The sequence below is a fragment of the Vulpes vulpes genome, chromosome 16, assembly GCF_048418805.1.
Source record: "Vulpes vulpes isolate BD-2025 chromosome 16, VulVul3, whole genome shotgun sequence".
Classification (NCBI taxonomy): domain Eukaryota; kingdom Metazoa; phylum Chordata; class Mammalia; order Carnivora; family Canidae; genus Vulpes; species Vulpes vulpes.
Genome location: NC_132795.1, coordinates 51016773 through 51043349, shown reverse-complemented (window position 1 = coordinate 51043349; position 26577 = coordinate 51016773). Strand labels below are relative to the sequence as shown.

At 55.5% G+C, this 26577-nt stretch overlaps 1 protein-coding gene across 1 annotated transcript; it reads left to right on the top strand.

Moving 5' to 3' along the window:
* The first annotated feature begins 18122 nt into the window (after nucleotides 1-18122).
* On the top strand, nucleotides 18123-26138 carry UPK3A (uroplakin 3A). Its single transcript, XM_026017398.2, has 6 exons — nucleotides 18123-18239; nucleotides 19167-19322; nucleotides 20569-20848; nucleotides 22362-22444; nucleotides 24022-24154; nucleotides 25843-26138. The coding sequence occupies exons 1-6, from the start codon at nucleotides 18188-18190 to the stop codon at nucleotides 26003-26005; spliced, it is 867 nt and encodes a 288-aa protein (XP_025873183.1). The 5' UTR covers nucleotides 18123-18187; the 3' UTR covers nucleotides 26006-26138.
* The last annotated feature ends 439 nt before the right edge of the window (nucleotides 26139-26577 follow it).

Below are 26577 nucleotides of genomic sequence, written 5' to 3'. Positions count from 1 at the left end.
AGTTAGAAAGCTGTGCTTGAATTTCTTCATTTGTCAGATGGGATGGTGGTATCAGAGCTAGCCCCAACCCCGACCTCCGGAAGAGTAATGAGACAAGGCTTGCAGAGCGCACGGGAAAGCCCAGCACAGAGGAGACCCTAGGGCCCTGCTGTTTTTGTTTTTTAAGATTTTTTATTTATTTATTCATGAGAGAAACACAGAGAGAGAGAGAGGCAGAGACACAGGCAGAGGGAGAAGCAGGCTCCGTGCAGGGAGCCCGATGTGGGACTCGATCCTGGGATTCCAGGATCATGCCCTGGGCTGAAGGCGGCGCTAAACCTCTGGGCCACCGGGGCTGCCCATAAGCCCTGCTGTTAATAAGCTCAGGGTCTATAAAAAATAGTGAAAGGGAATAAAGGGGAAAGGAGAGAAAATGAGTGAAAATACCAGTGAGAGTGACAAAACATGAGACACACCTAACTCTGGGAAACAAACAAGGGGTAGTGGAAGGGAGTTGGGCGGGGGGATGCGGTGACTGGGTGACAGGCACTGAGGGGGACACTTGGCGGGATGAGCACTGGGTGTTATGCTATATGTTGGCAAATTGAACTCCAACAATTAATAAATAAATAAATAAGCAAGCAAGCTCAGGGTCTGCGATTCACCTGCTCGGGCCTTGTCAGAGGAAGGCGGAGGCTGGCCTTGCCCAAGAGCCTCTCTCCTCCCGCCGCCACCCCCCCGCCCCCCCCCCACCACACACGGGAACACACCCGTGCCCTTAGCTGGCCGCTCCTGGAGAAGGGGGGGTGGGTGGCAGAGTAATGATCCCTGGGGGCGGGGGCAGGGAGCATTACTGTCTTTTCCTGGGCGAGGACTCTGCACCCTGTGGCCCTGATTTAAGGAAGCAGGAGTTCCGTGTGTGGGCTTAGTGAGGAAGGAAGGAAGGAAGGAAGGAAGGAAGGAAGGAAGGAAGGAATGAGTGAGTCTGGGCAGTGCCAGCAGCTGCTGCCCGCGTGGAGGCTTTGGCTTCCAGGAGCCTTGGATTCAAATTCCAGCTCGCCTGCCCCCCAGCCGCGTGGCCCTGGGCTCTGAGCCGCAGCCCTGAGCTGCCCAGCCCTGGCCCAGCCTCTTGGAGGGACGGAGTGCTTCTCTGCTAAACGACTGTGCCCCTAAGTCCTAAATCCTAAATCCCTAGGCCTCTAGTGTGGCCGTATTTGGGGAGGGGGCCTCTGAGGAGGTAATCCGTCAGAGCGGGGCATAAGGGTGGGGCCAAGACCCCTGAGGATTTGGGTCCTGGTAAGAAGAGACACCAGAGAGCTGGCGTCCTTCTGATGCACAAGAAGGAAAGGATGTTCAAGAACACAGAGAGAAGACCACCGTTGGCAGGCCAGGAAGAGAGCTCTCCCTGGGGGCGGAACCAGCCGGGTCCTCCACGGTGGACAGGCCATCTGGCCTCCAGGCCTGTGAGACGAATGTCTGTTGTTTCGGCGTCAGTGGTACTTTTTTGTGGCAGCCGGAGCTGGCTGGGGCGTCCCGGCTCCATGCTCTCTCCTGGTGAAGAGCACCAGCCTTCTCCCCCTCGCCTTCCCCCTCCTGGCTTGCCTGGGCCCTGCAGAGGGAGCTCGCACTCCCTTCTCCACCCGTCCTGGATCAGAAGCCGGGCTCCTGGCCCGTCAGGGTTCCCAAGGGAAGAGTCCCCACCTAGGAAGGGCGGATGGTGGGACCCACTGCCCCAGATGGCCTGAGGGTCAGCCACTTGCACCAGGGCTCTCCAAGCACCTGTGGGCCAGGCACCACTCAGGGACGCCAAGACTGCCCTTGGGGAGGTTACGTTTGAGACAAGGACTCAGGCAACAAACAGAGACGCCTCGAATAACCCACAATGGGTCAGTCCTGGAAAGCTCTAGCAGGGCACTGCATACGGCGGGGGTGAGAGGGGCACGTAGTGATGCCCTCTGGCGTAATTCATCCATCTGGGTGCCTGCAGCTCCGAGATGTGGGGTTCCTGGGCCTGAGCGAGGCAGGTGCTCTGAGCTCAGACACACTTTCCCCCAGGCCAGAGCAGCCACAGGCCCTTTCCCTTGGGTGAGGTTGGTCCCTTGCCCCCTGGGAGGCAAGCGGGCCCCAGGGAGACATGAGCTTAGGAGTCACGCTACAGAACTCCTGGCCCTACTCAGCCACCCAGCACCGTGGCCCATGGCGGGCTGAAGGATGGGTGGCCTCCCAAAAGAGATGTCCACCTCCTGATTCCAGAAGCTGGGAACAGTACCTCAGTGGACAAAGAGGATTAATGAGAAGGAGTTTATACGGGGTGATCTGAGTGAGCCCTAAATGCAACCACGTGTCTCCTTGTAAGAGAGAAGCAGATGGAGTTCAGAGGCCGGGAAGGAGGCCACACGGCCCACCACGGAGCAGAGGTTGGAGGCCTGTGGCCGCCAGCCAAGCAACCACCAGAACCTGGAAGTGGTGAGGAACGGACTCTCACTAGGGCATAAGGGTGGGCCAAGATCCCTTAGGATTTGGGTCCTCGTAAGAAGAGACACCAGAGAGCTGGCGTCCCTCTGATGCACATGAAGGAAAGGATGTTTGAGAACATAGAGAGAAGACCACCGTCGGACTCTTACTGGAGCCTCCAGAGGGAGCACGGCCCTGCCCACACCTGGATTTCAGATATTGGCCTCAGAACCACAAAAGAATAAATTTCTGTTGTTTGAAGCCACCCATTTGAGGTGATTTTTTTTTTTTTTTTTAACAGCAGCCCCAGGACCACTAACACTAGCACCTTTAAAATGGGCATCATAAGAACTCCTACCACAGGACACGGTCAGGACCGGATAGGAGGTATAACATTCTTTGAACAGCACCTGGGGTTAGCGAGGCCAGAGGCTGAGGGAGGCCTGGCTGCAGGGCCGGAGCAGGCGAGAGGTGGGGAGGATTTTCCCCTAGGAGGCACCTCCGCTCCTGGTGACATCATCCTGCACTAGCAGCTCTCTGTACTTTGTACTTTCTTCGTTTAAGGCCCCGTCCCAGGCTCTGGGGACACGGGGAGCCCAATAAAAATGGTTTCAGCTGCAGGTAGGGGTGGGGTGGGGGGAGCAGAGATATGAACAAGTGATGATTCCAATGCAGCCTTCTGAAGGCAGCAGAACAGCAGCCTGGGATGCCGGGAGCCTGTGGATGGGGGTCGGGAACCGGTCCCCTGTGGGAGGAAGGACATGTCAACTTGGGTTGTCAAAGGAGAAGAGGAGTCGGCCAGGGAAACGGGGAAGGGCCAGGAGGGAGCCCGTGAGCTGTTGCAGGCAGAGGACAGCAGGCCCGAGGAGGAGGAGGGCCGGGACTCAGCAGCGAGGCCAGCGTGGTGCAGGAGGGGCGCCCAGGAGCCGTGTCCCCGGCCGCAGGGCCTGTGCGTGCTGGGCTTGGAGAGTCAGGGGAGGATTCTGGACTTTTTCCTGAGATTAACAAGAAGCCACTGAAATATTCCAAAGCAAACAATGCAATCACCAGAGTTTTTATTTTTGAAAACCTCTCTGCGTAATGAGATACTGTTTCATGTCTACTAGGCTGTCGGGAACAGGAAAGACAGACACGGGACAAGTGTCGGTGAGACGTGGGGAGAGCGGAGCCCTTGTACCCTGCTGGGGGGAACGGAGAGTGGTGCGGCCGCCGTGGAAAACAGTCTGCAGCTCCTCGAAGGGTCGAATAGAGGGTTACCACACGTCCCAGCAGTTCTACCTCAGGGGTCTACCCTGGAGAGACGCACACCTGTCCACGCAAAAATGTACGCATGGAAGGTCACAGCAGCATGATCTGTAATGGTCCCAAAGTGAGAACAGCCCAAGTGTCCATCAATGGATGGATGGATGGATGGATGGGGCGCTTGGGGGACTCAGCAGGTGAGTGTGCTCAGGGTGTGATCCCAGGGTCCTGGGATGGAGTCCCGCATCGGGCTCCGTGCATGGAGCCTGCTTTTCCCTCTGCCTGTGTCTCTGCCTCTCTCTCTGTGCATCTCATGAATAAATAAATAAAATCTTTTTAAAAAATGGATGAATGGATAAGGACAATGTGGGCTGTCCACACACTGGAATAAGATAAAAAGGACAGAGTCCTGATACACGCTATGACATTGATGGATCCTGGGGTGCCCGGGTGGCTCAGTCGGTTGAGTGTCTGACTCTTGATTGCAGCTCAGGTCGTGATCTCAGGGTCGTGAGATCGAGCCCTGTGTCGGCCCCTGTGCTCAGAGTCTGCCTGAGATTCTCTCTCCCCCCTCCTCCGCCCACTCGCTTGCTCTCTCTTTCTCTCTCTGTCTCAAATAAATAAATATAAAAAGAAAGGGACGTGGATAAATCTTGAAAACATCGTGCTCAGTGAGAGAGGACAGCCACAAAAAGCCTCATATTATGTGATGCCAATGATATGAAACTCCCAGAATAGGCCAATCCCTAGAAACGGGAGCAAGACTAGTGGTTGCCAGGGAGAGCAGGAGCAGAGAGTGCCTGCTAGTGGGTATGGGACTCCTTTCTGGCGTGAGGAAGACATCTGGCTGTGCTGAGGATTGTACACCCTGCAAAGGAAGGCCACCGAATTGTGCACTTTATTTGTCACTTATTTGTTTTTAAGATTTTATTTTTTGGGACGCTTGGGTGTCCCAGCGGTTGAGCGTCTGCCTTCGGCTCAGGGTGTGACCCCGGGTCCTGGGATCAAGTCCTGCATCGGACTCCCCGCAGGGAGCCTGCTTCTCCCTCTGCCTGTGTCTCTGTGTCTCTCATGAATAAATAAATAAAATCTTTTAAAAAAATAAAATAAATATTTTATTTTTAAAATATTTATTTTATTTTTTAGAAACGTCTACACCCCACATGGGGCTTGAACTCATGACCCCGAGATCAAGAGTCGCGCGCTCCACTGACTGAGCCGGCCAGGCACCCCAAATTGTGACCTTAAAGATGAGTGAGTTCTAAAAAAAAAAAAAAAAAAAAAAAAAAAAAAAAAAAAAAAAGATGAGTGAGTTCTGTGGATTAGGACAAAGAGAGACCTTTGGGACACTGCTATCTAGCCCACCTGCTTTATCTTTTCTCAGGCGGTGCGTGGCTGTGGCTTGTTTTTCCTGGAGTTGGGATCACGGTTCTACTCTGTTTCCACGGTGATTAGCAGCTGAGGTAGCCTTGCCATTCCGAGCTCGGACCTTGAACCCGCAAGCTGGAAGACATGGGTGTCCCCTCGCGTGGGGGCCTCCGCACACTTAGACCCTCCCTCGCCCCCCGATTCCAGCCCGTCCCACACGGTTCCTGCATCCCTCACCCACCGCCTGCCCTTCTGCCGTCGCCCCAGCACAGACCCTGTGACCTGGTCTCCCTTGGGTGCCAGCACTGTTGGCTCCTCGCGCCCTCCAGCACCCTCACTCCTACTCTCTCACTCCTTCCACGGCCATCCTTTGTGAAAGCTCTCCTTCATTTCTTGTCTTTCCCCCATCTCCTCTCATGCTGGCATGAGCCCCCCAGTCCCGGAGCCCCCGGGCCCCTGGGTCACTGACTCCAGTAGACACTGGTCAGCCTGAGCCATGTCAGGCCTCTGGCAGCACCGGACACTGTGTCCATAGGACGCTGCCCACTCCTGACTCTGCGTCCTCCCTGTGTGGATCCCTAGAGCAGATCCCCTCAACACCTGCTGTATTTCGCCCCCAGGAAAAGGCTCAATGCTGAAGCCACCTGGAATTGAGCCATTAGATGATCCACTCAAACCAAAACCAGAGGGAACAAATTCACTCTTCACTACGCGGCTACAAGCCACACGGAGCCAGAGGATGACAGGTACCTGCAGGGCGGAGTTGAGCAGAGTTTCTCAACTTCAGCGCTGTGGGCACTTCGGGGTGAAGAGCCCTTCGCTGTGTGCAGTTGTCCTGTGCCTTGTAGGACATTTAGAAACATTTCTGAGCTCCACCCACCAGATGCCAGCAGCATCCCCTCCTCGTCACCCCTGCTGTGACAACCAAGCCAGTGTCCAGACAGTGCCACGTGTCTTCTGGGGACAAAATTGAGCCCTGTTGAAAACTCTGCTTTGAAAAAAAAAAAAAAAAAGAAAGAAAGAAGAAAGAAGAAAGAAAGAAAGAAAAGAAAGAAAAAGAAAGAAAGAAAGAAAGAGAAAAAAGAAAGAAAGAAAAAAAGAAAAAGAAGGGATAGCCCGGGTGGCTCAGCAGTTTAGCACTGCCTTCAACCCAGGGCGTGATCCTGGAGACCTGGGATCGAGTCCCACATCAGGCTCCCTGTGGGGAGCCTGCTTCTCCTTCTGCCTGTGTCTCTGCTTCTCTCTCTCTGTGTCTCTCATAAATAAATAAAATCTTTAAAAAAAGAAAAGTATGGAGGAAATCTTGAAACAAAAAGGAAAAAACTGAGAGGATAAAGGAAAAAAAAAAGAAAAAACCTCTGCTCTGGAGCAAAGGCCTCAGATAGAGCATCCTTAGGAGGTGTATTGGGGTCCTTCCAGATGAACCTGGCCACAGCGGGGTGTGTGTGGGCCGGGGGTGGGGGTGGGGGGGAGCGGGACTAGATTTGAATAAATTGGCTCCTGTGATTGTGAAGACTTGGTAAGTTCCCAAATTTGCAGGGGAGCCATCAGGCTGGAGGCCTGGAGAGGCTGCCATTCAAGTCCAAGAGCCTTCTGGAGACGGAACTCCCTCTTGCTCAGGGCAGGTCAGCCTTTGGTTCTATTTAAGCCTTCAGCTGATCGGCTGATTCCCGCCCACATCAGGGAGTGTAATCTGCTTTATTCAGACTCTACCAATTTAAATGATAATCTCGTCCAAAAAAACCCCAAAAAAACCCAAAAAAAAACCATTTTCACAGAAACATCTAGAATAAAGTTTGACCAAGGATCTGGCTGCGGTGGCCCAGCTGATTTGATGCACAAAATGCGCCATTACAAAAGGATGCAGACTGGGGCACCTGGGTGGCTCCATCTGCTGAGCGTCCGACTCTTGGTTTCGGCTCAAGTCGTCATCTCAGGATCGTGGGATCCGGTCCCTCATGGAGCTCCACACAGACTGTGGGGTCTGCTTGTCCCTCTCCCTCCCATTCTGTTCCTCCCCTGCTTGCACTGGCTCTGGCTCTCTCTCTCTATTAAAAAAACAAATAATTTAAAAAAACAAACAAACAAAGGGATGCAGGCTATCTTTATTCCCACAAAAGGAATTGCTTAGAAAATCTTGAACTTGGGGATCCCTGGGTGGCTCAGTGGTTTGGCGCCTGTCTTTGGCCCAGGGCGCGATCCTGGAGTCCCAGGATCCAGTCCCGCGTCGGGCTCCCGGCATGGAGCCTGCTTCTCCCTCTGCCTGCATCTCTGCCTCTCTCTCTCTTTCTCTGTCTATCATAAATAAATAAATAAAATCTTAAAAAAAAAATCTTGAACTTGATTCAGCACTTTTCCTTCCTTCCTTCCTTCCTTCCTTCCTTCCTTCCTTCCTTCCTTCCTTTCATTTTTTACACTGTCAGAGTTATTTTGGAACATTTTTATCATATCGTAAACAAGGAACAACTAAGTGTATATATATATATATATGTTCCCGGGTTAGGTAGGCATCCAGGTTTGCAGATAAGAACAAAAGTAACAATTACAGAATTGAATCACGTAAGTAAGAATGTTAAACTACATTAGAAATATTATCACAAACTCATGATTTCAAATAACTACACTAGCAACCATTAAAGATGATTCTCTCTATATAGATGAACCCATTTCCCCATGTGGGGGCCGGGAGCCACCTGCTGGGCCTGGAGCAGTGTGGTGAGCATGGGGCAAGGAAGCTGTTAAGGATTATTGGGGTCATGTCAAGAGGATGCAAGAGCTTACTTAAGGGACTCCCATTGGCCAAAGTTTCTGCCAATTTGAAGATCAAAAGGAGATCGACCGTAATTGATTAAGGCAGACTGATTTTATGAAAAAGCACGCCGACAGTGACATATAAGTTACCGTCACGTCCTACTGAAGGCGACCGTCATAGAATGTGCGTGCGTCTTATCATTCATTCGATTACCGTATCAATAAAGAGTACATTTGTCTGAAGACATTTGCCTACTCAGGCGAGGACTCCTAGAATAATCCAGTATTCGGTAACTTCAATAGTTGTAAATTAGGGTTTGATTTATAATAATGTCAGGGGAGGGGCTAAGGGGTGTCAGCACAGACAAAAGAAGATTGATGCAAGAGCCCAAAATTGTCAACGTTGGGGCATCAGGACTAGAGAGTCATTCTCTACTCTTGTATGTATTTATGATTTTCCGTGATAAAAAAAAAAAAAAAAAAAAAAAAAAAAACTTTAAGTCAGGAGGACGGGTGAAACAAAATTGGCAAAGCTCATTGGTGAGTCTGAGCACTAGGCACTTAACTCTATTCCTTCTACTTCTGCGTATGTTTTAGATTTTCCATAACAAAAATCACTTTTTCTAAGTGTTCACATCTGCTAGAGTCATTCGTTAGACTGATCCAAGGTTCGCAGGCTGAGCTCAAAGGCGAAGGAGGACCCCTTGAGGCTGTCACTGCCCGCAGTGCCTCCAGCCACCCGACCTGGAAGGGGCAGGGACCAGACCAACTCCACATGCCCCTCCTGATCCCTTTTCATCTTTCCACCCTCCTCTGGGCCTCCCGACCCCCAAGGGCTGCCTGCAAGCTCCCTGCCACCCAGGTTTCCCGTGTGTTTGGCTCTTCTGGAGACCATGGGCAGGAGCTGGGTCTCCTGCCTTCTAGCACACTCTCTTCTTGCCCCCCGCGGCCTGGGGGGCCAGGGTGGCAGGAGGGGCCGCAGCACCCCTAGCTGGTGTGCAGTCCTGAGTTTCCTGTTCTGATGTGCAACGCTGTCCCGTGCTGGCTCGGGAGTCCCCCCGCCGGTCAAACCTCATCCCCCAGAGCCTGGCCGGGGTGCCACTCCCTCGGGACACCTCTCCCATCAGCCTGGAAGGAGTCCAAGCCCCGATTCTAGCCTCGCCCTAGCCTGTTATGGGGTTTCTTTGTTTGTTTGATGTGTTTTGTGTGATTATTTGACAAATGTCTCCTTTTCCTAATAGAAAGCGTCCTGAGCACGGGGCCTGTTTCCTCCCACAATTGTTGGATGCTGTGCTCCCAGCACATGGTTATAGGCCCTTAGTAAGCGTTTGCTGAATGCATATTCATTCGAAAGAAGGAATCGTGAGGCACCTTGTCCTATTAGCAGCCACTGTCACAGGTGTCCTGGGGTGTCCCGCCCCTTATGCCGGCCCCCGTCCTGACCAATAAATGGAATCCTGGAGTGATGCCCCATGGACAGCTAACCTGGCCTCCAGAATAGCACCAACAGAACCTTCTGCAGTGGGCACCTGGGTGGCTCAGTGGTGGACCATCTGCCTTCGGCTCAGGGATTGAGTCCCGCATCGGGCTCCCTGCAGGGGGCCTGCTTCTCCCTCTACCTCTGTCTCTGCCTCTCTGTGTGTGTCTCTTATGAATAAATAAATAAAATCTTCAAAACAAAACCTTCTGCAGTGACAGAAATGTTCTAGATCCTCCGGGTCCGGTATGGCAGCCGCAAGCCACATGTGGCTATGGGACACTTGACATGTAGCGAGTGCACTTGAGGAGCTGGATTTGTTATTTTATTTACTGTGGGTGGACCGTGAACACCCAGTGGCTGTAGTATTGGCCACGCGGGGCTTTGGAGAAAGGGGAGACTCGACGACAGGGATGGATTGGAGGAGCAGCCGCAGAACAGCCCCCACCCCAAGACTCCCTCCCACCTCTGGGGTTCTTCGCGTGGAGGCAGCCTCTACTAAACATGCAACCTCCCAGGGTCCCTTTTTTTTTAATTTAAAAAAAAATTTTTTTTTTAAATTTATGATAGTCACTCACACACACACACACACAGAGAGAGAGAGAGAGAGAGAGAGAGAGAGAGGCAGAGACGCAGGCGGAGGGAGAAGCAGGCTCCATGCACCGGAAGCCTGACGTGGGATTCGATCCTGGGTCTCCAGGATCGCGCGCTGGGCCAAAGGCAGGCGCCAAACCGCTGTGCCACCCAGGGTCCCTTTATTCAACGTATACGCTCTCACTGAATCCTTCCAACTAAGTCCTTTGCTACATACGGGAGTTTATTTAATCCTTAGAGCAGATGGAGCATTTCCAAATGAGGACATCGTGCGGCAAGTACTGTGCTCGGCCACAGCGACGAGCAGCTGCCCAGCTGAGGGAGCAGAGGGAGAAGCAGGCTCCTCACAGGGATTCCGATGCGGGACTCGATCCCTAAACTGGGATCCTGCCTTGAGCCAAAGGCAGACCCTCAACCGCTGAGCCACCCAGGCGTCCGGAAAAGTCATTTTCTGTGGGGCTGCTGGCAGGGTGTTCACATGCAGACTCTGACACCCAGAGGGCAGTGTTGGAAAACACCAGGCCGGAGCTGTCCTGTGTCTGAGCCGTGAGAGGCAGCAGAAAGGGGCCAGAGCATCATCGGGGATGCAGGAGCATGGATGGGGTGAGAACGGATCTCTGAGCCCACCAGGCTGGGGCTGGGCTGAGTGGCTGTCCCTGGCTCTTCCTTCCAGGCCTTGGGGGGTCTGGATGCCCACAGAAACCCCCTGCCAGCTGGCCGGGCAGTGGGCTGGTTGGGGAGGGGGTGAGCTGAGCAGCATCCCATCAGACCGAGGCCAGGAGTCCAAGCTCCCAGCATCCCCTGAAGTCTGGGGGTGCCCCACCCCATCCCTCCATCCAGTCTCCCCCCCAGCCCCTGACCCCCACCCCAGAAGTCCTGCAACACATGCTCAGTATAGCAGAGCCTGCACAAAGCCAGCAGCCTGGGTCGCAGGTTCAGGTTCTGGCAGGAGACAGGGAAGACACTGCACCTGGAAGTCCTATTTTCTCCTCTGTAAAGAGGGGGTGCGGGTTGGGGAGGGGGCAGACAGCCGGGGCCTACCCCCAGGGGCTGCAGGGATAAAGGGAAGCAGCATGCTGTGGGTGGGTGGGGGGGAGCCTGGGGAGCTATGAAGTGCTCTCCATCCTCCCACCAGGGCCTGTGCTCATCCTCCCGGCTCATCCTCCCGGCTCCGACCCACCCAGGTTGGCTCAGGGTAGAGGTAAGTGGGGACCGACCATGTGGCAGAGTGACAGCGATCCCGAGCCTGCAAAGACCTTTGTGGCTGGGCAAGAAGGGCCCCCAGGCCTGCCAGCCTCCAGATCCTGCAGATAAGGAGAGATTGTCTAATCTGGGCTTCATTCCAGAGATGGACAAACCAGTTTGCCTCACCTTCCCCCAGGGCAAGGGGGTGGGGGCCAGAGCCTCAGCCTGAACCTCCTCTGCCTGGGGACAGGCAGTCAGCCCCTTGGCCTTGACTCTGGGGCCCTGAGAGCCTCTCCATGACTCAGCGGGTCCTACTGCCCTCCGTCCCCTGTGCCCTAAGGCATTTAGGGACATTTGGTAAAGGTACAGTCAGGTTGTAAATCAGTCCCCCACCTCCTGCCACCCTCAGGCGTCACTGGGGGGAGAAGCCGCCACTTCTGCTGCACCAACTCCCTGGAGCCCCGGGCCAGGTCCTTTGATAGATCCCAAAGTGGACACCGCCAGGAGCAGTAGGAGCGGGTCTGACCACGGCGCGGGTGGCCCCGGCCGTGCTTTAGGACAGCCTCTGCTGGGGACCAAGTTGCACGTGGCACCTGAAAGAGTCTCCTCTCTCCTCCTTATGCTAATTTAAAAATCCTTGCGCTCATTCCTTCAACACGGATGGGCATGTGCCCTGGGTGGGGCACGGGAGTCACTGTGATGAGGACTCTATCACTGCCCTGGGGGAGGACTCTGATTCTGGGGTTCGGGGGGAGCAAGACACACCAGTGGCATGATGTCATCAGAGCTATGCAGGCTGTGTGCAGGAGAGCCAGGGAAGCAGGACGCCCGGAGGAGGAGGAATTGGGGCTGGGTCTCCAGGATGGGGATGTCCCTGCAGGAGCTCAGCACGGGTCCCCCAGGCAGAGGGCCCAGCGTGCTGCGCTTCAGGGCAGCGGCTCAGGAGAGGGGCCTTGAGAGCACTAGTCATTGATACCAAAGTTGGGGACAACAGAGAAAGCCCTTGTTTTCAGAGCCAAACGGCTAGAGAGAGTGGGGTGAGCTTGGGGACGTACAATTGTCCAGTGGGGCTGGTGCCAGGGGAAGGGGAGGGAGGGGGAACAGACAGGCTGGCGGGAGCTGACCTGCCTTGCAGAGCCTTGGGGGCTGTGGCTGTGTCCTGCGGACACAGGGCCCCCAGGAGGTAACAACCAGATTTATGCTGTAGAAATGCCACTCTGGCTTCCAGGTGGAGAGGTGACAGGTGAAAGAGGGGACCCAGGAGGAGGTAGGGCCATGTAGAGGTAGGGAGTGCACACTGGGGTCCCCTAAGTTCATTTATTTTTATATTTTTAAAGATTTTAATTGAGCAGCCCGGGTGGTTCAGCAGTTTAGCTCCACCTTGGGCCCAGGGAGTGATCCTGGAGACCCGGGATTGAGTCCCACACTGGGATCCCTGCATGGAGCCTGCTTCTCCCTCTGCCTGTGTCTCTGCCTCTCTCTCTCTCTCTCTGTGTCTCTCATGAATAAATAAATAAAATCTTTTCTTTTTTTAAAAGTGGTGCTAAACCTCTGAGCCATCCAGCCACCTGCCCCCTTAACCTAAGTTTAAAATCTGCTTCCCTACTTCCAACCTGGGGGTCACCCGACAGGTCCATCTGGCCAGCACAGCGGTGTCAGGAACTGTGCTGGGTGCTGGCGTTAGAGACCCTGCTCCTGCCCAGGCCAAGCCTCCGTTCTCACGGGCACCTCCTCAACCCCTCTGAGCCTTGGCTGCCCGCCAGCAAAGTGGAGGCGATAATCATACTGCCTCCCAGACTAGGATATGATACAGGAGTTGATATGAGTAAAATGCTTAGCGTCGTCCCTGTCGTTATGTTACTCGTTCAGGCAAGAAGGCAGGGGAGCAGCCAGTTGTGAACTGCGTCCCCTCAGGTCCATAGGCTGAAGTCTCAAACCCCCAGGACCCCAGAACATGACTGTGTTTGGAGATGGGGCCTTTGAAGAGGTAATTAAGGTGAAATACAGTCATCAGGATGAGCCCTAATCCAACCTGATGACAATGACAGCGGCGTCCTTGGGAAAAATGGAGAGTGGCCTGGGAGGAACCAGCCCTGCCCACACTTTGATATCAGACTCTCGGCCTCTAGAACGGTGAGAAGCTAAGTCTCTGTGGCTTAGGCCGCCCAGCCTGCGGTATTTGCTTCTGCAGCCCTAGCAAACTAATAGGATGCACCAGGCAGCATGGCAGGACCGGGAAGGAGATGGATTTGGGTCCCTTGGGGGACTGGTGTGCCCAGCACACAGTAGGCACTCAGGAGACATCTGTTGAGTAAGGTTCGATTCAGCATGAGAGGAGCCAGAAAGGGGGGACTGGGCATTCCAGAGGGGGCAGGACAAGCCTGATGGGGCCGGGCAGAGGGCGGTGGGAGAGTGATCTCTAACCTCCAACACTGCCCAGCGCCCCTGGCACAGAGCGTGTTCACCCCTCGACTGCACTCAGGCCTCCGCGCGGCCCGGGACACCTCCGTATCCCACGTTTACTGAAAAAGAAACCGAGGCTCTGGCAAGGGGCAGGGGGTCCTTTAGGACCCCCAGGGGGTCGCTCTGCAGGACAGGTGGCTGGAGCATGGGGGAGAAGGGGGTGCCGCTGAGAACAACCCGGAGCTGGGACCCGGGAGCTCCCAAGGCTTGGGGGTTTGGGTTACTTTGCTCACCTTTCATGTCATTTAGTTCCAAAGTGACTGAACCTGAGCAGGCTGGGAAGCTTGGCCCTCAGCCCCTCTCAGATGGAGCAAAGGCTGAAAGCAAGGGCGCTCAGGGGTCAAGGTGACCCACAACTTCTCTGATTTCTAAAGAAAAGAGTAGTGGAAACCGGCTCAGGCCTCTCTGGTGCTGGGAGAGACATTTCTGGGTGGAGAATGTCCAACCCATAAATTCCCCATGTTTTGAATTCAAAGGAGGCCTGTATGGGGCCGGGAAGTTTGCATAACCTCTCACATCACAGGACTTCCTGCTTGCGGTGGCCTCCTGACAGGCTTGTCATCTGGGCCATGGTTCAGAGACGGGCTGAAGCATCCGAGGTATCCGAACGGGTCTGAAGTCAGTCTGAGGCTCAGAGCCATGGAATCTGCTGGATCAAAGAGCGAAAAATTAAAAAATATATTTATATATATATATAAAATGTGACAAAAATGTTTCGGGAATGTGTACCCAGGATGCTGGGTCACAGCACAAGGACACACGCAGGGTGCTGCAGGGGGACAGTGGTGTCATGGCCTCTCCGTACCCCACCTCCCTGCTCACACACCAGCCTGGGTGTCTCCCGGGGGAATGTGCCACAGTCTCTCCTCTTTCCTGCACTTGTCCGTCTTCAGAACTGGCCACACCAAAGTCAGCATCTTTGAAGTGGAGACTTGTTTATAAATCCAAGACTTTTTAATTTTATTTTTTCCCAGGATGTTTTGGGGCCTCTGCAGATTGTTATTTTAACTCTTTTCCCCAGATGTTCTAGCCATATTTGGGCAAGACAAGAGACTGGAGGACTTTTTGTATTTTTTTTTTTTCTTTTTTTCATGAGAAATTGCAGTATCTGAGAGAAGACAGCAGTGCCTGGGGTCTTCTCCCTCTCCCTCTCGTGGGTGATTCTGGGCTGAGCCTTTGTGGTCAACTTGGCTGGTCCCTATTTATGTCCACATTCACAAACAATCGTTGGATGAGAAATGCCAGCCCATAAAAATTCTTGGAGGAAACTCCCACCGCCTTGCCCAAGAGATCACTATCTCTGGGGCAGTGACTTTCTATCCCCCAGCGATAGGGATCTGACCATACACTCCATATATCCGGGCTCCAGTGACTGGACCCCTCCCCATGTCACAGAGGGGAAACACGTCCAGAGACGAGCATGCTCCAGAGAGCATGAGTTTTTTTTTTTTTTAAAGATTTTATTTATTTATTCATGAGAGACACACAGAGAGAGGCAGAAGCAGGGACATAGGCAGAGGGAGAAGCAGGGTCCCTGCGGGGGAGCAGGATGAGGACTCAATCCCAGGACCCCAGAATCACAACCTGAGCTGTAGGCAGATGCTGAGCCACCCAGATGTCCCCAGGATGTTTGGTTTGTAAAAACACTCTTACTTGGGCAAATTTCAAACTATAGACACATTTCAAGAAAAATACAATGAATATCCATATATATATATTTTATTTTTATTTTTTACCAATTGTTAACATGATGTGACATCTGCTTTCTCTCTTACTTTCTCTCTCTGACTTCCTCATATACTTGTGCTAGTTTCAGATACGGTGACATTGTACGCACAGTACTCCAGCACACGTCTCCTTCCACGTGACCACCATACCACAACCACATTCAGGAAACTGAAGGTCTACTCTGTGTTATTATCCAGCACACATCCCATAATCCAGATTTCTCTCATTGTTCTGCTAACTACAAGGGGGCTCATTATAGGTTGGGTTTTTTAAATATTTTATTTGTTTATTTGAGAGACAGAGACAGAGGGAGCACAAGCAGGGGGAGCAGCAGGGGGAGAGGGAGAAGCGGACTTCCTGCCAAGCAGGGAGCCCGATGCGGGGCTCCATCCCAGGACCCTGAGATCACCACCTGAGTTGGAACCAAGGATCAGCCATTCAACCATTCAACTGGCTAAACCAATCAGGTGTCCCTACAGGTTGTTTTTATCCAACAATTAATCAAGGAGCACAAGGAGCAGTGAGCTGTTATGTCTTCTTCAACCTACGACAGTTCTCAGCCTTTTGTTTTGTTTGCCTCTGCCTTTGTGGATATGAGCATTTTCAAAGCATCCAGACCAGTTGGTTTGCAGAAAGTCCCTCAATTTGGATCTGTCCGATTGTTTCTTCTTGTTTAGATTTGAGTTAAAGTTTTCGCATGGGAGCACCACATAGATGGTCCCAAGCCCTTCTCAGAGGCCCGACCCCAGGAAGCACATGAGGTCAGCCCACCCCATTCCTGGTAACCTTAGGTTCAATTACTTCACTAACTTGACACCCCCAGATTCCCACACATCTTGTTCCTTAAAAATCTTTCATCAGTGGTTTTAACATTGAGAGGATTCTTTCCCATAATCCATTATCACCAGGAGGTTTGCAAATGACGATTTTTGTTTTGTCATTCCTTGTACATTTATTAGTTCGTTTTCTTCTTTGAAGGAAAATGTTCTCTTTTGCAACTTTTCTTAAAGTGCCAGTATTGACTCATGGATTCGTGTTTCACCCAATGGGCTAAATATGTTGCTTCCACTATTTATTTTGTGCACAAACTTTCCATTGGGCTGCTGGAAAGTCTGGGCCAGTACCTTGGACATAACTCCATCATCTACCAATACTCCTCCAGATTCCAGGATCCTCTTGACATTCCCCATCCCAGCCCCAGAGTCACCTAAAAGGCCCAGGTGCCCTTTACTAGGGAATGCTGTTTCAGGATGCAGGGTGCTAAGTGGGCTCCTGTCACTTAGGAGTCACTTCAGTAGGTAGCACTAGGGGGCTGTTATTTTGTCCTAACAATGCTACTAATTCAAAACTCCAGGGGGTATCTGGGGGTTGGGGGGTGTCCACCTTCAGCTCATGTGAAAGGTCATGAAACCAGGGCCCAGATGGAGCCCCTGGACTGTGGGGGGGGGGGGGTCCCTGCTCAGCGGGGCATCTGCTCCTCTCTCTCCCTTTGCCCCTTCCCCTGCTCATGTGCTTTTGAGCAGCCAGCTCTCAAATAAATAAATAAATAATCTTAGAAAACTCCCCACACCTCCGAGAGTTCTTCTTCCTCCCTTCCAAATCTCCTTCATCCCATAGTGAGGACCTGGGTCCTGACCCCAGTTCTAGGATACACCCAGTTGCTACAGAACTGCTCCGCCCTCCCCTCTGCCTGGCTCCTGCAGAACAGGGTTCTGCAGGAGTTCCCTTTGCCCTCAGAAAGCTCTCTCTAAGGGAGTGTAGTCAGACAAGCTTTCCAGTCTCTTAGACACTATTTTTTTTGCACAGGATTGTGTCTGAATTCCTTACTTTCTGTTGGTTTCTAATTCTAGTTTTTTCCCATCCTTGTTGACTTATGTCTTAAATGTAAAATATAGTATTTAAGGTACTCTTGCGGAAAACTACCATTCCTGACTCTGGAAGGAACCATCTAGACCAGGTGAAGCCCACAGCACTGTTTTCAAACACTGCATGGGAAGCAAGCCTTTTGAAATAAATAGCCCAGGCTGGGCAGCAGGACTGTGCTCCTCCAATCTGGGCGTTTCGGGAGTCCCTGAGGAGCCCTGGCCTTGCACCTGTGACCACAAAGGGTCACCCCGAAGTCGCCTGGGTGGCTCAGTGGTTTAGCACTTGCCTTTGGCCCAGGCGTGATCCCAGGGTCCTGGGATCGAGTCCCATATTGGGCTCCCTGTGTAGAGCCTGCTTCTCCCTCTGCCTGCGTCTCTGCCTCTCTCTGTGTGTCTCTTATGAATAAATAAATAAAATCTTTAAACAACAACAACAACAACAAAACAAAGGGTCACCCTGGCGCATCCAGATAGCTCCCAGGCCCGGGACCTCAAGGTTTCCATGACAGCACTTTCTCTAATGAACCTGTTGCAACTATCTCCACCAGAGCCCAGCCAGTACCTGGCACTTAGTAGGGTCTCCATAAATAGCTGTAGGAATTAGCGCCCCATTTCCCAGTGTGGACACGGCGGCCCAGAGAGGGGATGTCTCGCCCCCCGCCGCCCTCGAGGTCTGATTAGGCTGTGAAAGCGCCGCCTGAGCCTGTGCACACAGTAGGCGCTTCGGTAAAGGCGCGCGGGGTCGAAGGGAGGGAAGGTCCGACAGGTGTGAGTGAGCCTCCGGGGGCACCTCGCGGTCAGGGGACGGGGGCGGCGCGTATGCAAATAGGCCGCGAGGAGCCCGGGGATTGGCCAGCGCGGCCGGGGGGCGGGGCGCGCCGAGGGAGGCCGGGCCGCCAGGTGCGGGTGGACGGGGGCGGTGCGTATGCAAATAGGCCACAAGGAGCCCGGGGATTGGTCAGCGCGGACGGGGGGCGGGGCGCGCCGAGGGAGGCCGGGCCGCCAGGTGCGCGGACGCCCAGAGGCGCTGGGCTCTCCGGGCCCCGCAGCCGGCCCGCGCTCCCGCGGCTTCTTCAGGGCGATGCCCCCGCTCTGGGCCCTGCTGGCCCTCGGCGGCCTGCGGCTGGGCGTGGGTAAGCGGGGAAGGGACAGCGGGTCGTGCCCAGGGAGGGCGGGCAGCCGCCCCACGGTCCTGAGCGCAGGGATGGAGCGCAGCCCTGGGAACTCCCTCTATGCCAAGCCCTGGGCAGGCCCTGGGCATCGGATATTAATAATAAAGACAGCACTGTTTAATGAGCTCCCTTGGGTGGGGGATTCCAGGGCTCACGGATCAGATTCCTGGGATGGGCCCTGTGACACACACAAGGGTCTGCCGGGGAGCAGAGAAGGGGCTGGACTAGACCCTGGAGGTGCCAGGACATTTCAGGGGAAGAGGCAGCTGGGCAAGTTCAAGAGGGAGGCAGTGTGGTCTATCCTGGGAACCTCCCCACCGGGGTCCATCAGCCTGGCTGGAGCATGGAATGGGGTGGGGTGTGCTTTGGGGTGAGCCTGGGCACCCAGGGAGGCAGAGCCCAGAGCTTCTGGACTATGATGCCTCTCCAGAGAAGCCGGACTGCGCTGGAGGCCCTTCCAATGCAGTGGGCGAGCCCCAGAAGGGGCCTAGCAGGAGAGTGACAGGGTCAGATGTGCCCGTTAGGGAGCAGAAGACTTGGGAAGGGGGGCTTGTTTCTGGGGTCCAAGTCAAGAGAGTGGAATTCCCAGACTGGGCTGACTGGGTGAAGAGATGCCTGGGGAGGCAGTGGGGTTCTTGGCAACTGTCAGTGTGTGGGGAGAGAGGGCAGCCGTTAGGCCAGACTGCTTGGTTTCTGGAGGGACGGCTGGTAGGGGCAGGGGTGCCGCCTGTGTCTGAGACAAATTCTTGAGATGGGCCACAGGCAGGGTGAGCCCCAGGGCCTGGCACGCCCAATAATGGTATGCAGGCTGGGGCGGGGGGCAGAGCGTGCCCATGGGTGTGGACAGTTCTACCGGGGGTCAGTGCCTGTCCTCCCTGCCTCCTATAGGTGTGAACCTCCAGCCCCAACTGGCCAGCATGACCTTTGCCACCAACAACCCCACCCTCACTACTGTGGCCTTGGAAAAGCCTCTGTGCATGTTTGACAGCGCGGCGACCCTCAATGGCACCTATGAGATCTACCTCTATGTCCTGGTCAACCTCGGTGAGGGTTTGCTTCCCTTGGGTGGTGCTGAAGGGGGCTTCGGCCTGTCTGCGGGGAGGTGGAGAGGGGGCAGCTCGGGGGACGCTCTAGCTCTGTCATTCAGCTACCCCCGGGGACCTCACCGACGGCCACCAGTGCCTGCCGTGTGCCAGCCCTGGGCTGCGTACTGCCGTCACACATCCGTGCTTGCCCTGGAGAGATGTCGGGCAGGTGGAGAAGTAAAGACAGTGCCAGTCACTGAGCACATACATCATGCTCAGGGCTTCACATGCCTTGGAGCGAATGTTGACAACCAGCCCGCAAGACAACTGTCCCATCACAGAGCGAGGGACCTAGGCTCACGGAGACGGGATGGCTCCTAGGAGCTCCTAGGCTGGGAAGCAAACCCAGATCTCTGTGGCCCCTCAGACCCCAGCGCTTCCCCGTGCTTCCCCCGGTGGGTCGCAACTGGCGTTGGTGAGGGGAACCATGCACTGGGACCCGCATGCTCCAGGCCGGCCCCTGCCCGGTCACCAGAGCAATCCTGGGCTTCCCAGGGACCACCTCTTACGTTCCTGGCAGCCAGTCTTTTACAGCAGCTCATTCAGAGCCGTCACCTGGGCCTGTGCCCAATCCATGCACACAGTGGGGTGTTTCTCTCCCATTTCACAGACGGGGTCCAGAGAGGTAGAGTGCATTGTCCAAAGTCACCCAGCAAGTCAGGAAGCAGCCTAGGACCCAGCATAGGTCTGTGCACCTCCACACTATTCCCCCTGAACCATATGACCCCCCTTCTCATTTTACAGAAGAGAAGATCTAGGGGCGCCTGGGTGGCGCAGTGGGGGGAGCAACAGACTCTTGGTTTCAGCTCAGGTCATGATCGCAGGGGTGTGAGATCGAGCCCCGTGTTAGGCTCTGTGCTCAGCGTGGAATCTGCTGGAGACTTTCTCCCTCTGCCCCTTGCCACTACACTCGCTCAAGCTCTGTCTCCATAAATAAATAAATCTTAAAAAAGAAGAAGAGGATCCAGTGGTCTCAGGGGAGAATGACAGAAGTCTGCTGGAGTAGGAGGACCTGTGAGATCTTACAGGCCTGTAGGAAGAGGGGGTGCTCTTGCCCTAAGTCGGGGGTGCTCTGAGGGAGCCCCTGAGGGACCCTACCCCCGCCTGGGACCCCCAGAGGATGTGCGGCAGTGCTGGGTGACTGGCTGAGTGAGTACCTTTGAGCTGGGGCGGCCTGACTCCTGCCCCTGCCCCTGCCCCTACAGCCAGCTCCAGGAACGCCTCGGTGCAGGACGGCGCCAGGGCCCCGCTGAGCTCCACGGTCCAGCAGACAGAGGGAGGGAGGACAGGCCCCTATAAGGCCGTGGCCTTTGGCCTGATCCCCTGCGGTGACCTGCCCAGCTTGGACGCCGTGGGGGATGTGGCCCGGGCCTCGGAAATCCTGAACGCGTACCTCGTCAGGGTGGGCGCCAACGGGACCTGCCTGTCAGACCCCAACTTCGGGGGTCTCTGCAACGCGCCCTTGTCAGCAGCCACGGAGTACAGGTGGGTGCGAGAGGCAGCGCTGCCCTGGCCCCGCCTCGGGAAGGCCCAGGAGGGGGAGGTGTGCGAGGCCACATGTCTTGTGCCTGGTCTCCTGAAAGGCCGTGTGACCAGGCCAGGACCCCTGGGCTCAGAAGGACCTCTGCTTGGCTGCTTGGCTTAATCCTCTGCTGTTGTCACCTTGAAATTCTTTTTTTTTTTTTTTTTTTTTTTTTTTAACCACGGGACCTGCATTTCCATTTTGTACCCAGCTCTGCAAATCCAGCACCTGGTCCTGGCTCATCACCTGTGGCAGCTCCTTCCCAATCCACTTCATTCAACAGGGACTAGCTGGTCTGGAGAGAGGACGGGTCCCTGCCTGAAAAGCAGTGGCCCCACATGAACGAGAGCCCCAGCCCCGTTGAAGGCTTTTCCTGCTACCAGCCCATCCTCTGCCTTTTCCTGCCTCCTTCTGACATATCCTCTGTGCACCCCTCTCCTGATTCTTTTCCACACTTGTTTCTTCTCCGTGCGGAGCTGGGGGCTCAGCCCTGATCCATGGCCGTGGGGTCCCGCCTATGCCAGAGCCTCGGGTACCCCCACTCCTGTAACCATGGAAGCGCCCAGGCCCGAGACTCTGCACCTGCTAGGTGCGCTCGGGGCCCAGACCACCCTGCCGGCCATCCTGTCAGAGGGCTGGCGTCTCCTTCGGCCTCAACCACAGGGCCGGACAGAAGCCTCGGTGTCCTCTCCCCTACCTCCAACCTTGTTCTTAATGAGGGAAACCGCCCCCCTTCCACCTACATCCCTGAGCCTCCTACCTGGGGAACTCGAGGCACATATCCTGGCCTCTTGAATTCTCTTCAAACCCAGAGAAATAGGAGATTAAGCAAAACACTGGAGGTTGTAGAGATTTTAAGGGTCATCCTTTTTTTTTTTTTTTTTAACATCATACAAGAGGCTGTCAATTTTTTAGTTCTCAGACTATCCATGATTTTTAGCTGACCGTGTAGGAGGCTTCAGGTGGGCTCTGGAAATTTTGTGCTGATCTTTCATTATGGTTAGTGGCACTGGATTGGAATTTCTATATAAATGTGTAGTCCTGTCTCAAGGCATTTGGGTTGGGAATGAATACTATTCCTTCTTTTGTTTGTTTTTTAAGTCCCTTTTGTGATACCAACGACCAGGCTGGGAGGAAGGCAGGAACTCCATGAGGACAAATGGGTCAGCCAAAATGCTACACTCATCCTGTAGATAACAGAGAAACAAACAGGGGGGCCCTGGAGGGCGAGCTGCGAGGAGGGCCACTGACCCTGAAGGCTTTGTGGAAAAAGTCCAGGGGCAGGAGTAGGGGGCAAGGGCCCCAATGCCAAGTCCAGCACTGTCCTGTGGCCCGGAGCCCACCTTGTAGCCGTCTACGCTTCCATCTCCTAAAAGGACCTCCTCTGCCCCCCCAACCCCATCCTGATCCCTCCACCTGCCTCTGGCCGGGGCGCACGGGATGCTTAGATGTCCCCCTCTCTCTGTCTCCTTACAGGTTCAAGTACGTCCTTGTCAATATGTCCACGGGCTTGGTGCAGGACCAGACCCTGTGGTCTGACCCCATCCGCACCAACCGGCGTGAGTGGCAGGGCTGGGCTGGGGGGCGACCCTCAGGGGGACGTGGGATACACCCTCAGGCCGTCGCTCAGCAAAGTACCCCCAGACACAGGCAGGCTAGTGGGCTGATGAGGAAAAGGCAACCTAAAGTGGTTTGACTCGAGACCCCCCGCCTGCCCTCGTCTCCCTCCCCTGGGGCCAGGTGTCGGCAGAGGCAGGGGAAGGATGGGCTGGCATGATGGCAGGACCATAGTCAAGGCTTTTGCCTCCAAGGGGCAGGGGGTCTATCCCGCATTTCCATCCCAGCCTGCCCCTTTGTGGAGACCTCACAGCCACGACAGATGGTTCCAGATGGTTCCAGATGGGTCCGGAGGCGAGGACTTGGTGCAGGGGGCGAGCAGGGGAGGCAGCCAGAGTGCCGCCCACCTCTCCACCCTGTTCTCTGGAGACTCGGCAGGCCTCCTAAAGGCCAGGGAGCTCAGGGGCCCAGGCGGCGGCCTGTGGTCCTGCCCTGTCCCTCCTCAAGCCTCCATCTGGGTTCTCAACATGCATCTGAGGTTTAGACACAGAATCGTGTCTGCTGAAGCAGAGGGGCAGCAGAGGAGATTTCCCAGGGTAATCTTGACAGCACCTGACCCTAACGTTAGAGCCCCAGCCCCCACACCTTGGTGCCCAAGTTGACACTTGACAGCTCAGCATAAAACCTCCTCAGACCCCCGACCCCCTCGGTAAGCTTCCAGGGTCTGCAGTGGCTCAGAAAGCTTGCTTGAGGTCACAGGGCTAGGGTGGGGTGTGGCTGGGGTGGCCCCCCACCCATCCTTCCCATGGCACATCAGTGCATCGAAGTCTCCCTGCCCTGGGACCGAGGGTGCTGAGTTCAAGCCCAGCCCCTGCATCTCACCGCTCTGTGAACCCGTCAGGACCTCAGTCTTCACATCTGAGAAGTGGGGAGAAAAGCCCTTGCTCTGCGTCCCCTCAGGGTTCCTTGGAGCAATGCAGACAGAAGTGCTAGGCCCAGCTCTTCTTGGGCAGGGCAGGAGGTCAGCTTGGGACAGCGTGCCCTCTGGGACCACCCAGCCCCGTAGACTTGGGTCTGGGTTCCGGGTGCCCTTGAACAGGAGCCCAGCCTCCCTCGGCTGCAGTGAGCGATCTGCAGAGCAGGGGTCTTGTCAGGTGTGCGAGGGACAGTGGCTGTGAAGCGGCCGGCTCGCAGGAGGACCTATGAAGAGTTCGTGTAGTTCCAAAGGGTGACGCGGGCCAGAGCCGAGGGGAAGCTGAGGTGCACTTGGCCCCTTAGCCCGGGTCCTTGTTCCATCCTGAATCACTTATAATCTGTGTCCCTTCCATTTCACCAGAAGGGTTTAGTTTGTAATTGAAAATTACGCAGAAAGACAATTAGGGAGAAAGGAGATGAGCCAGGGAGGGGCAAGCAAGGGGACTGCATCTCAGGGCTGCGCGGGGGGGACACAGACACTGACCGGGGTCCCCCTTCATCCCGAGACCCGTGGCTGCCCGGCCGGGTGGGGGGGCGCGTGTGTCCCTGGGAGAAGGCTGAGGGGTGCCGTGTCTGGGGACTAAGTGGGCCCATGTCCTATTAGCCACCCCGTATGCGGCGATTGACACATGGCCAGGCCGGCGGAGCGGGGGCATGATTGTCATCACGTCCATCCTGGGCTCCCTGCCCTTCTTCCTGCTGGTCGCCTTTGCCGGAGCCGTTGTCCTCAGCCTTTTGTGAGTACCTGCCGGCTGGAGGCCCAGACTGGGGGCACTGGGGGCACTGGGCGCACCCCACCCACAGGGTCTTCTGAGGTGGGGGAGGGGGGAGCCCAGAAGGCAAGGGAGCCACCTTCCACCCTGGGCTGGGGTGGGGTCCGGTGAGAGGGGAGCAGCGTTCTGGGGTGTCCACGGTGGAGTCGTTCAGCCGGGCGGGGGGACCCAGCAGCAGGACTTTGTGGGCAGGTTGCAGCTCCCACACGTCTCCCATGCCTCAATGTCCCCATCTGGGAAAGGGGGGGTGCTAAAAACCATTATTCTCCCTGTGGAGTCATGACCGGTCAGCGGCATAATCCCCACGGAGTTTGTAGGGCGGCACCTGGATACTCCACAAGTATTAGGGTTCATTGTCATAATCCACCCCCTGGCTAGACTCGTGGGGAAACTGAGGCCAGAATAGGGGAAGGGTGGCCCTGGGTCACATGGCCAGTTAAAACAGCTGGGACCGGAGCTTGGGCTCCTGGTGCTACCGACAGCCCTGACGTGTGTCCGTTTGGATCAGGACTGGAGGTCCCCTGTGGGTGTCTGGAGCAGCTAACAGGCTGCCTGGTGGGAAGTCATGTGTGCACACGATCCACCAATCCTGGGCAGGTGGCACGGGGCTGAAGCGAGGCGCCAGCAGGTGCCATGGGAATCCAGAGGAGGCTGAGGAAATCCTGCTGGGACCACCAGGGTGGGCTTCCTGGAGGAAGGAGCAGCAGGAGCGAGGTCTCTTCGGGACAGAGATGACTTGTAAAGTCCTATGACTTGTCAAGTCCTCTCATTGAGAGGGAGGGAGCCCCCGGGAGGCTTTGGAGATGGAGAGGGGTGCCTGTCCCGTGTGGGTGGGGGGAGCAGATGGAAAAGCTTGGAGTAGGTGAAGTTCAGTGGATGCAGAAATTAGCCAGGTGGAAAAAGCCACGGGGGCTGGAGGGGGGTGGGGGATGGAGTCAGGGGCAGGGAACTTGCAAATCAGGTGCCCCCGCCCCCATGGTTAAGTCAATAAAAACACAAACAATAGGTAAGATTAGCCGCCAGGAGTCTGGTCTGTCTGGCCTGGGAGCCGGCAGGGCAGGACGGGGTCATGTCCCTCCCTCCTTTTGGGCAACGGGTTAATCTGGCACCAAAGGTCCTGTTACCTGAGGAGGGCCTGGCTCCTCCACTGAGCCCTCCTCAGTCCCCCGCCCCCGCCAGCTCCACCCAAGTGCCCACGGTTGCCCCAGACACTCTCAGCCCTTCCTCTCACATGCCTGGAATGCCTTTCTCCACCCACTCTCCTCAGGCTATGCAGGGTCCCCTCCTCCAGGAAGCCTTCTGGGGGCTCCCACCCAGACTTGTCCATTCCATCTGGTCATTCTTTGCTGTGGCCCGTTTCCCCACACAGTCGTAGCTCTTTGGGGATTTGGGACCACAGCCTCCACCGTGTCCAGCTCCTGCTAAGATCTGTAGACTGTTCACCCAGTTGCAAAGGGTGCCCCCCGCCCCCTGCACTCCCGCATCTCAGGGCTTGGTGCACAGTGAGTGCTCTGCAAACACTGGTCTACTGAGTGCACGCCTGGGGTGACGCGGGTGAAAACAGCATCTAGGGCGAAGGGCTCCACCAGCCGGAGGGGTTTAGGGTTGCTCTCTGTGCCCCTAACCCTCGCCCTCTCCATCTGCTTGGTCAGGGACACGGGCAGCTCTGACCAGGAAACGAGGACTCACGACTCCCAGATCACGCAGGAGGCCGTCCCCCGGTCCCTGGGGACCTCAGAGGCTGTGTACACGTCTGTGAACCGGGGGCCGCCGCTGGACAGGGCTGAGGTGTACACCAGCAAGCTGCAGGACTGAGCCCGGGCTCCTCACCTAGGGGGGTGTGGGCAGCAGGTGCCTGCGCCCTGACCCCAGCCTCGGAGAAACAGAGCACGTTGGTCCTGCGTGCAGGAAGGCCTCTAATAAAGTCTCCCCAAGATTCTGAGTTCAATAGAGATTTGCCAAATGAATGAATAAGAGGATAAAGGAATGAATGAATGAGCCAATGTCATAGGGAGGGGTTGAGTTGTATCTCTGGGGGGCGGAGCACGGGTTCATTTGCAGTCGTGGAGGTGGGGAGGGTTAGGAAAACCCGGGTTGGGCAGCCCCTGGGGGCGGGGGTGGGGGCAGCGGTGTAGTGTGGCCTTCTGCCCGGGGCCTGATCCTGGAGTCCCGGGATCAGTCCCAGGATCGAGTCCCCACCGAGCTCCCTGCACGGAGCCTGCTTCTGCCTCAGCCTGTGTCTCTGCCTCTCTCTCTGTGTGTCTCATGGATAAATAAATAAAATCTTAAAAAAGGGGGGGGGTGGGGAACCAGGGCTGTCAGACCTGGAACATCTAGATGTGAGAACCTGCCCACCCCTGCCCCTGGGAGGGGGAGGGTCCTGACAG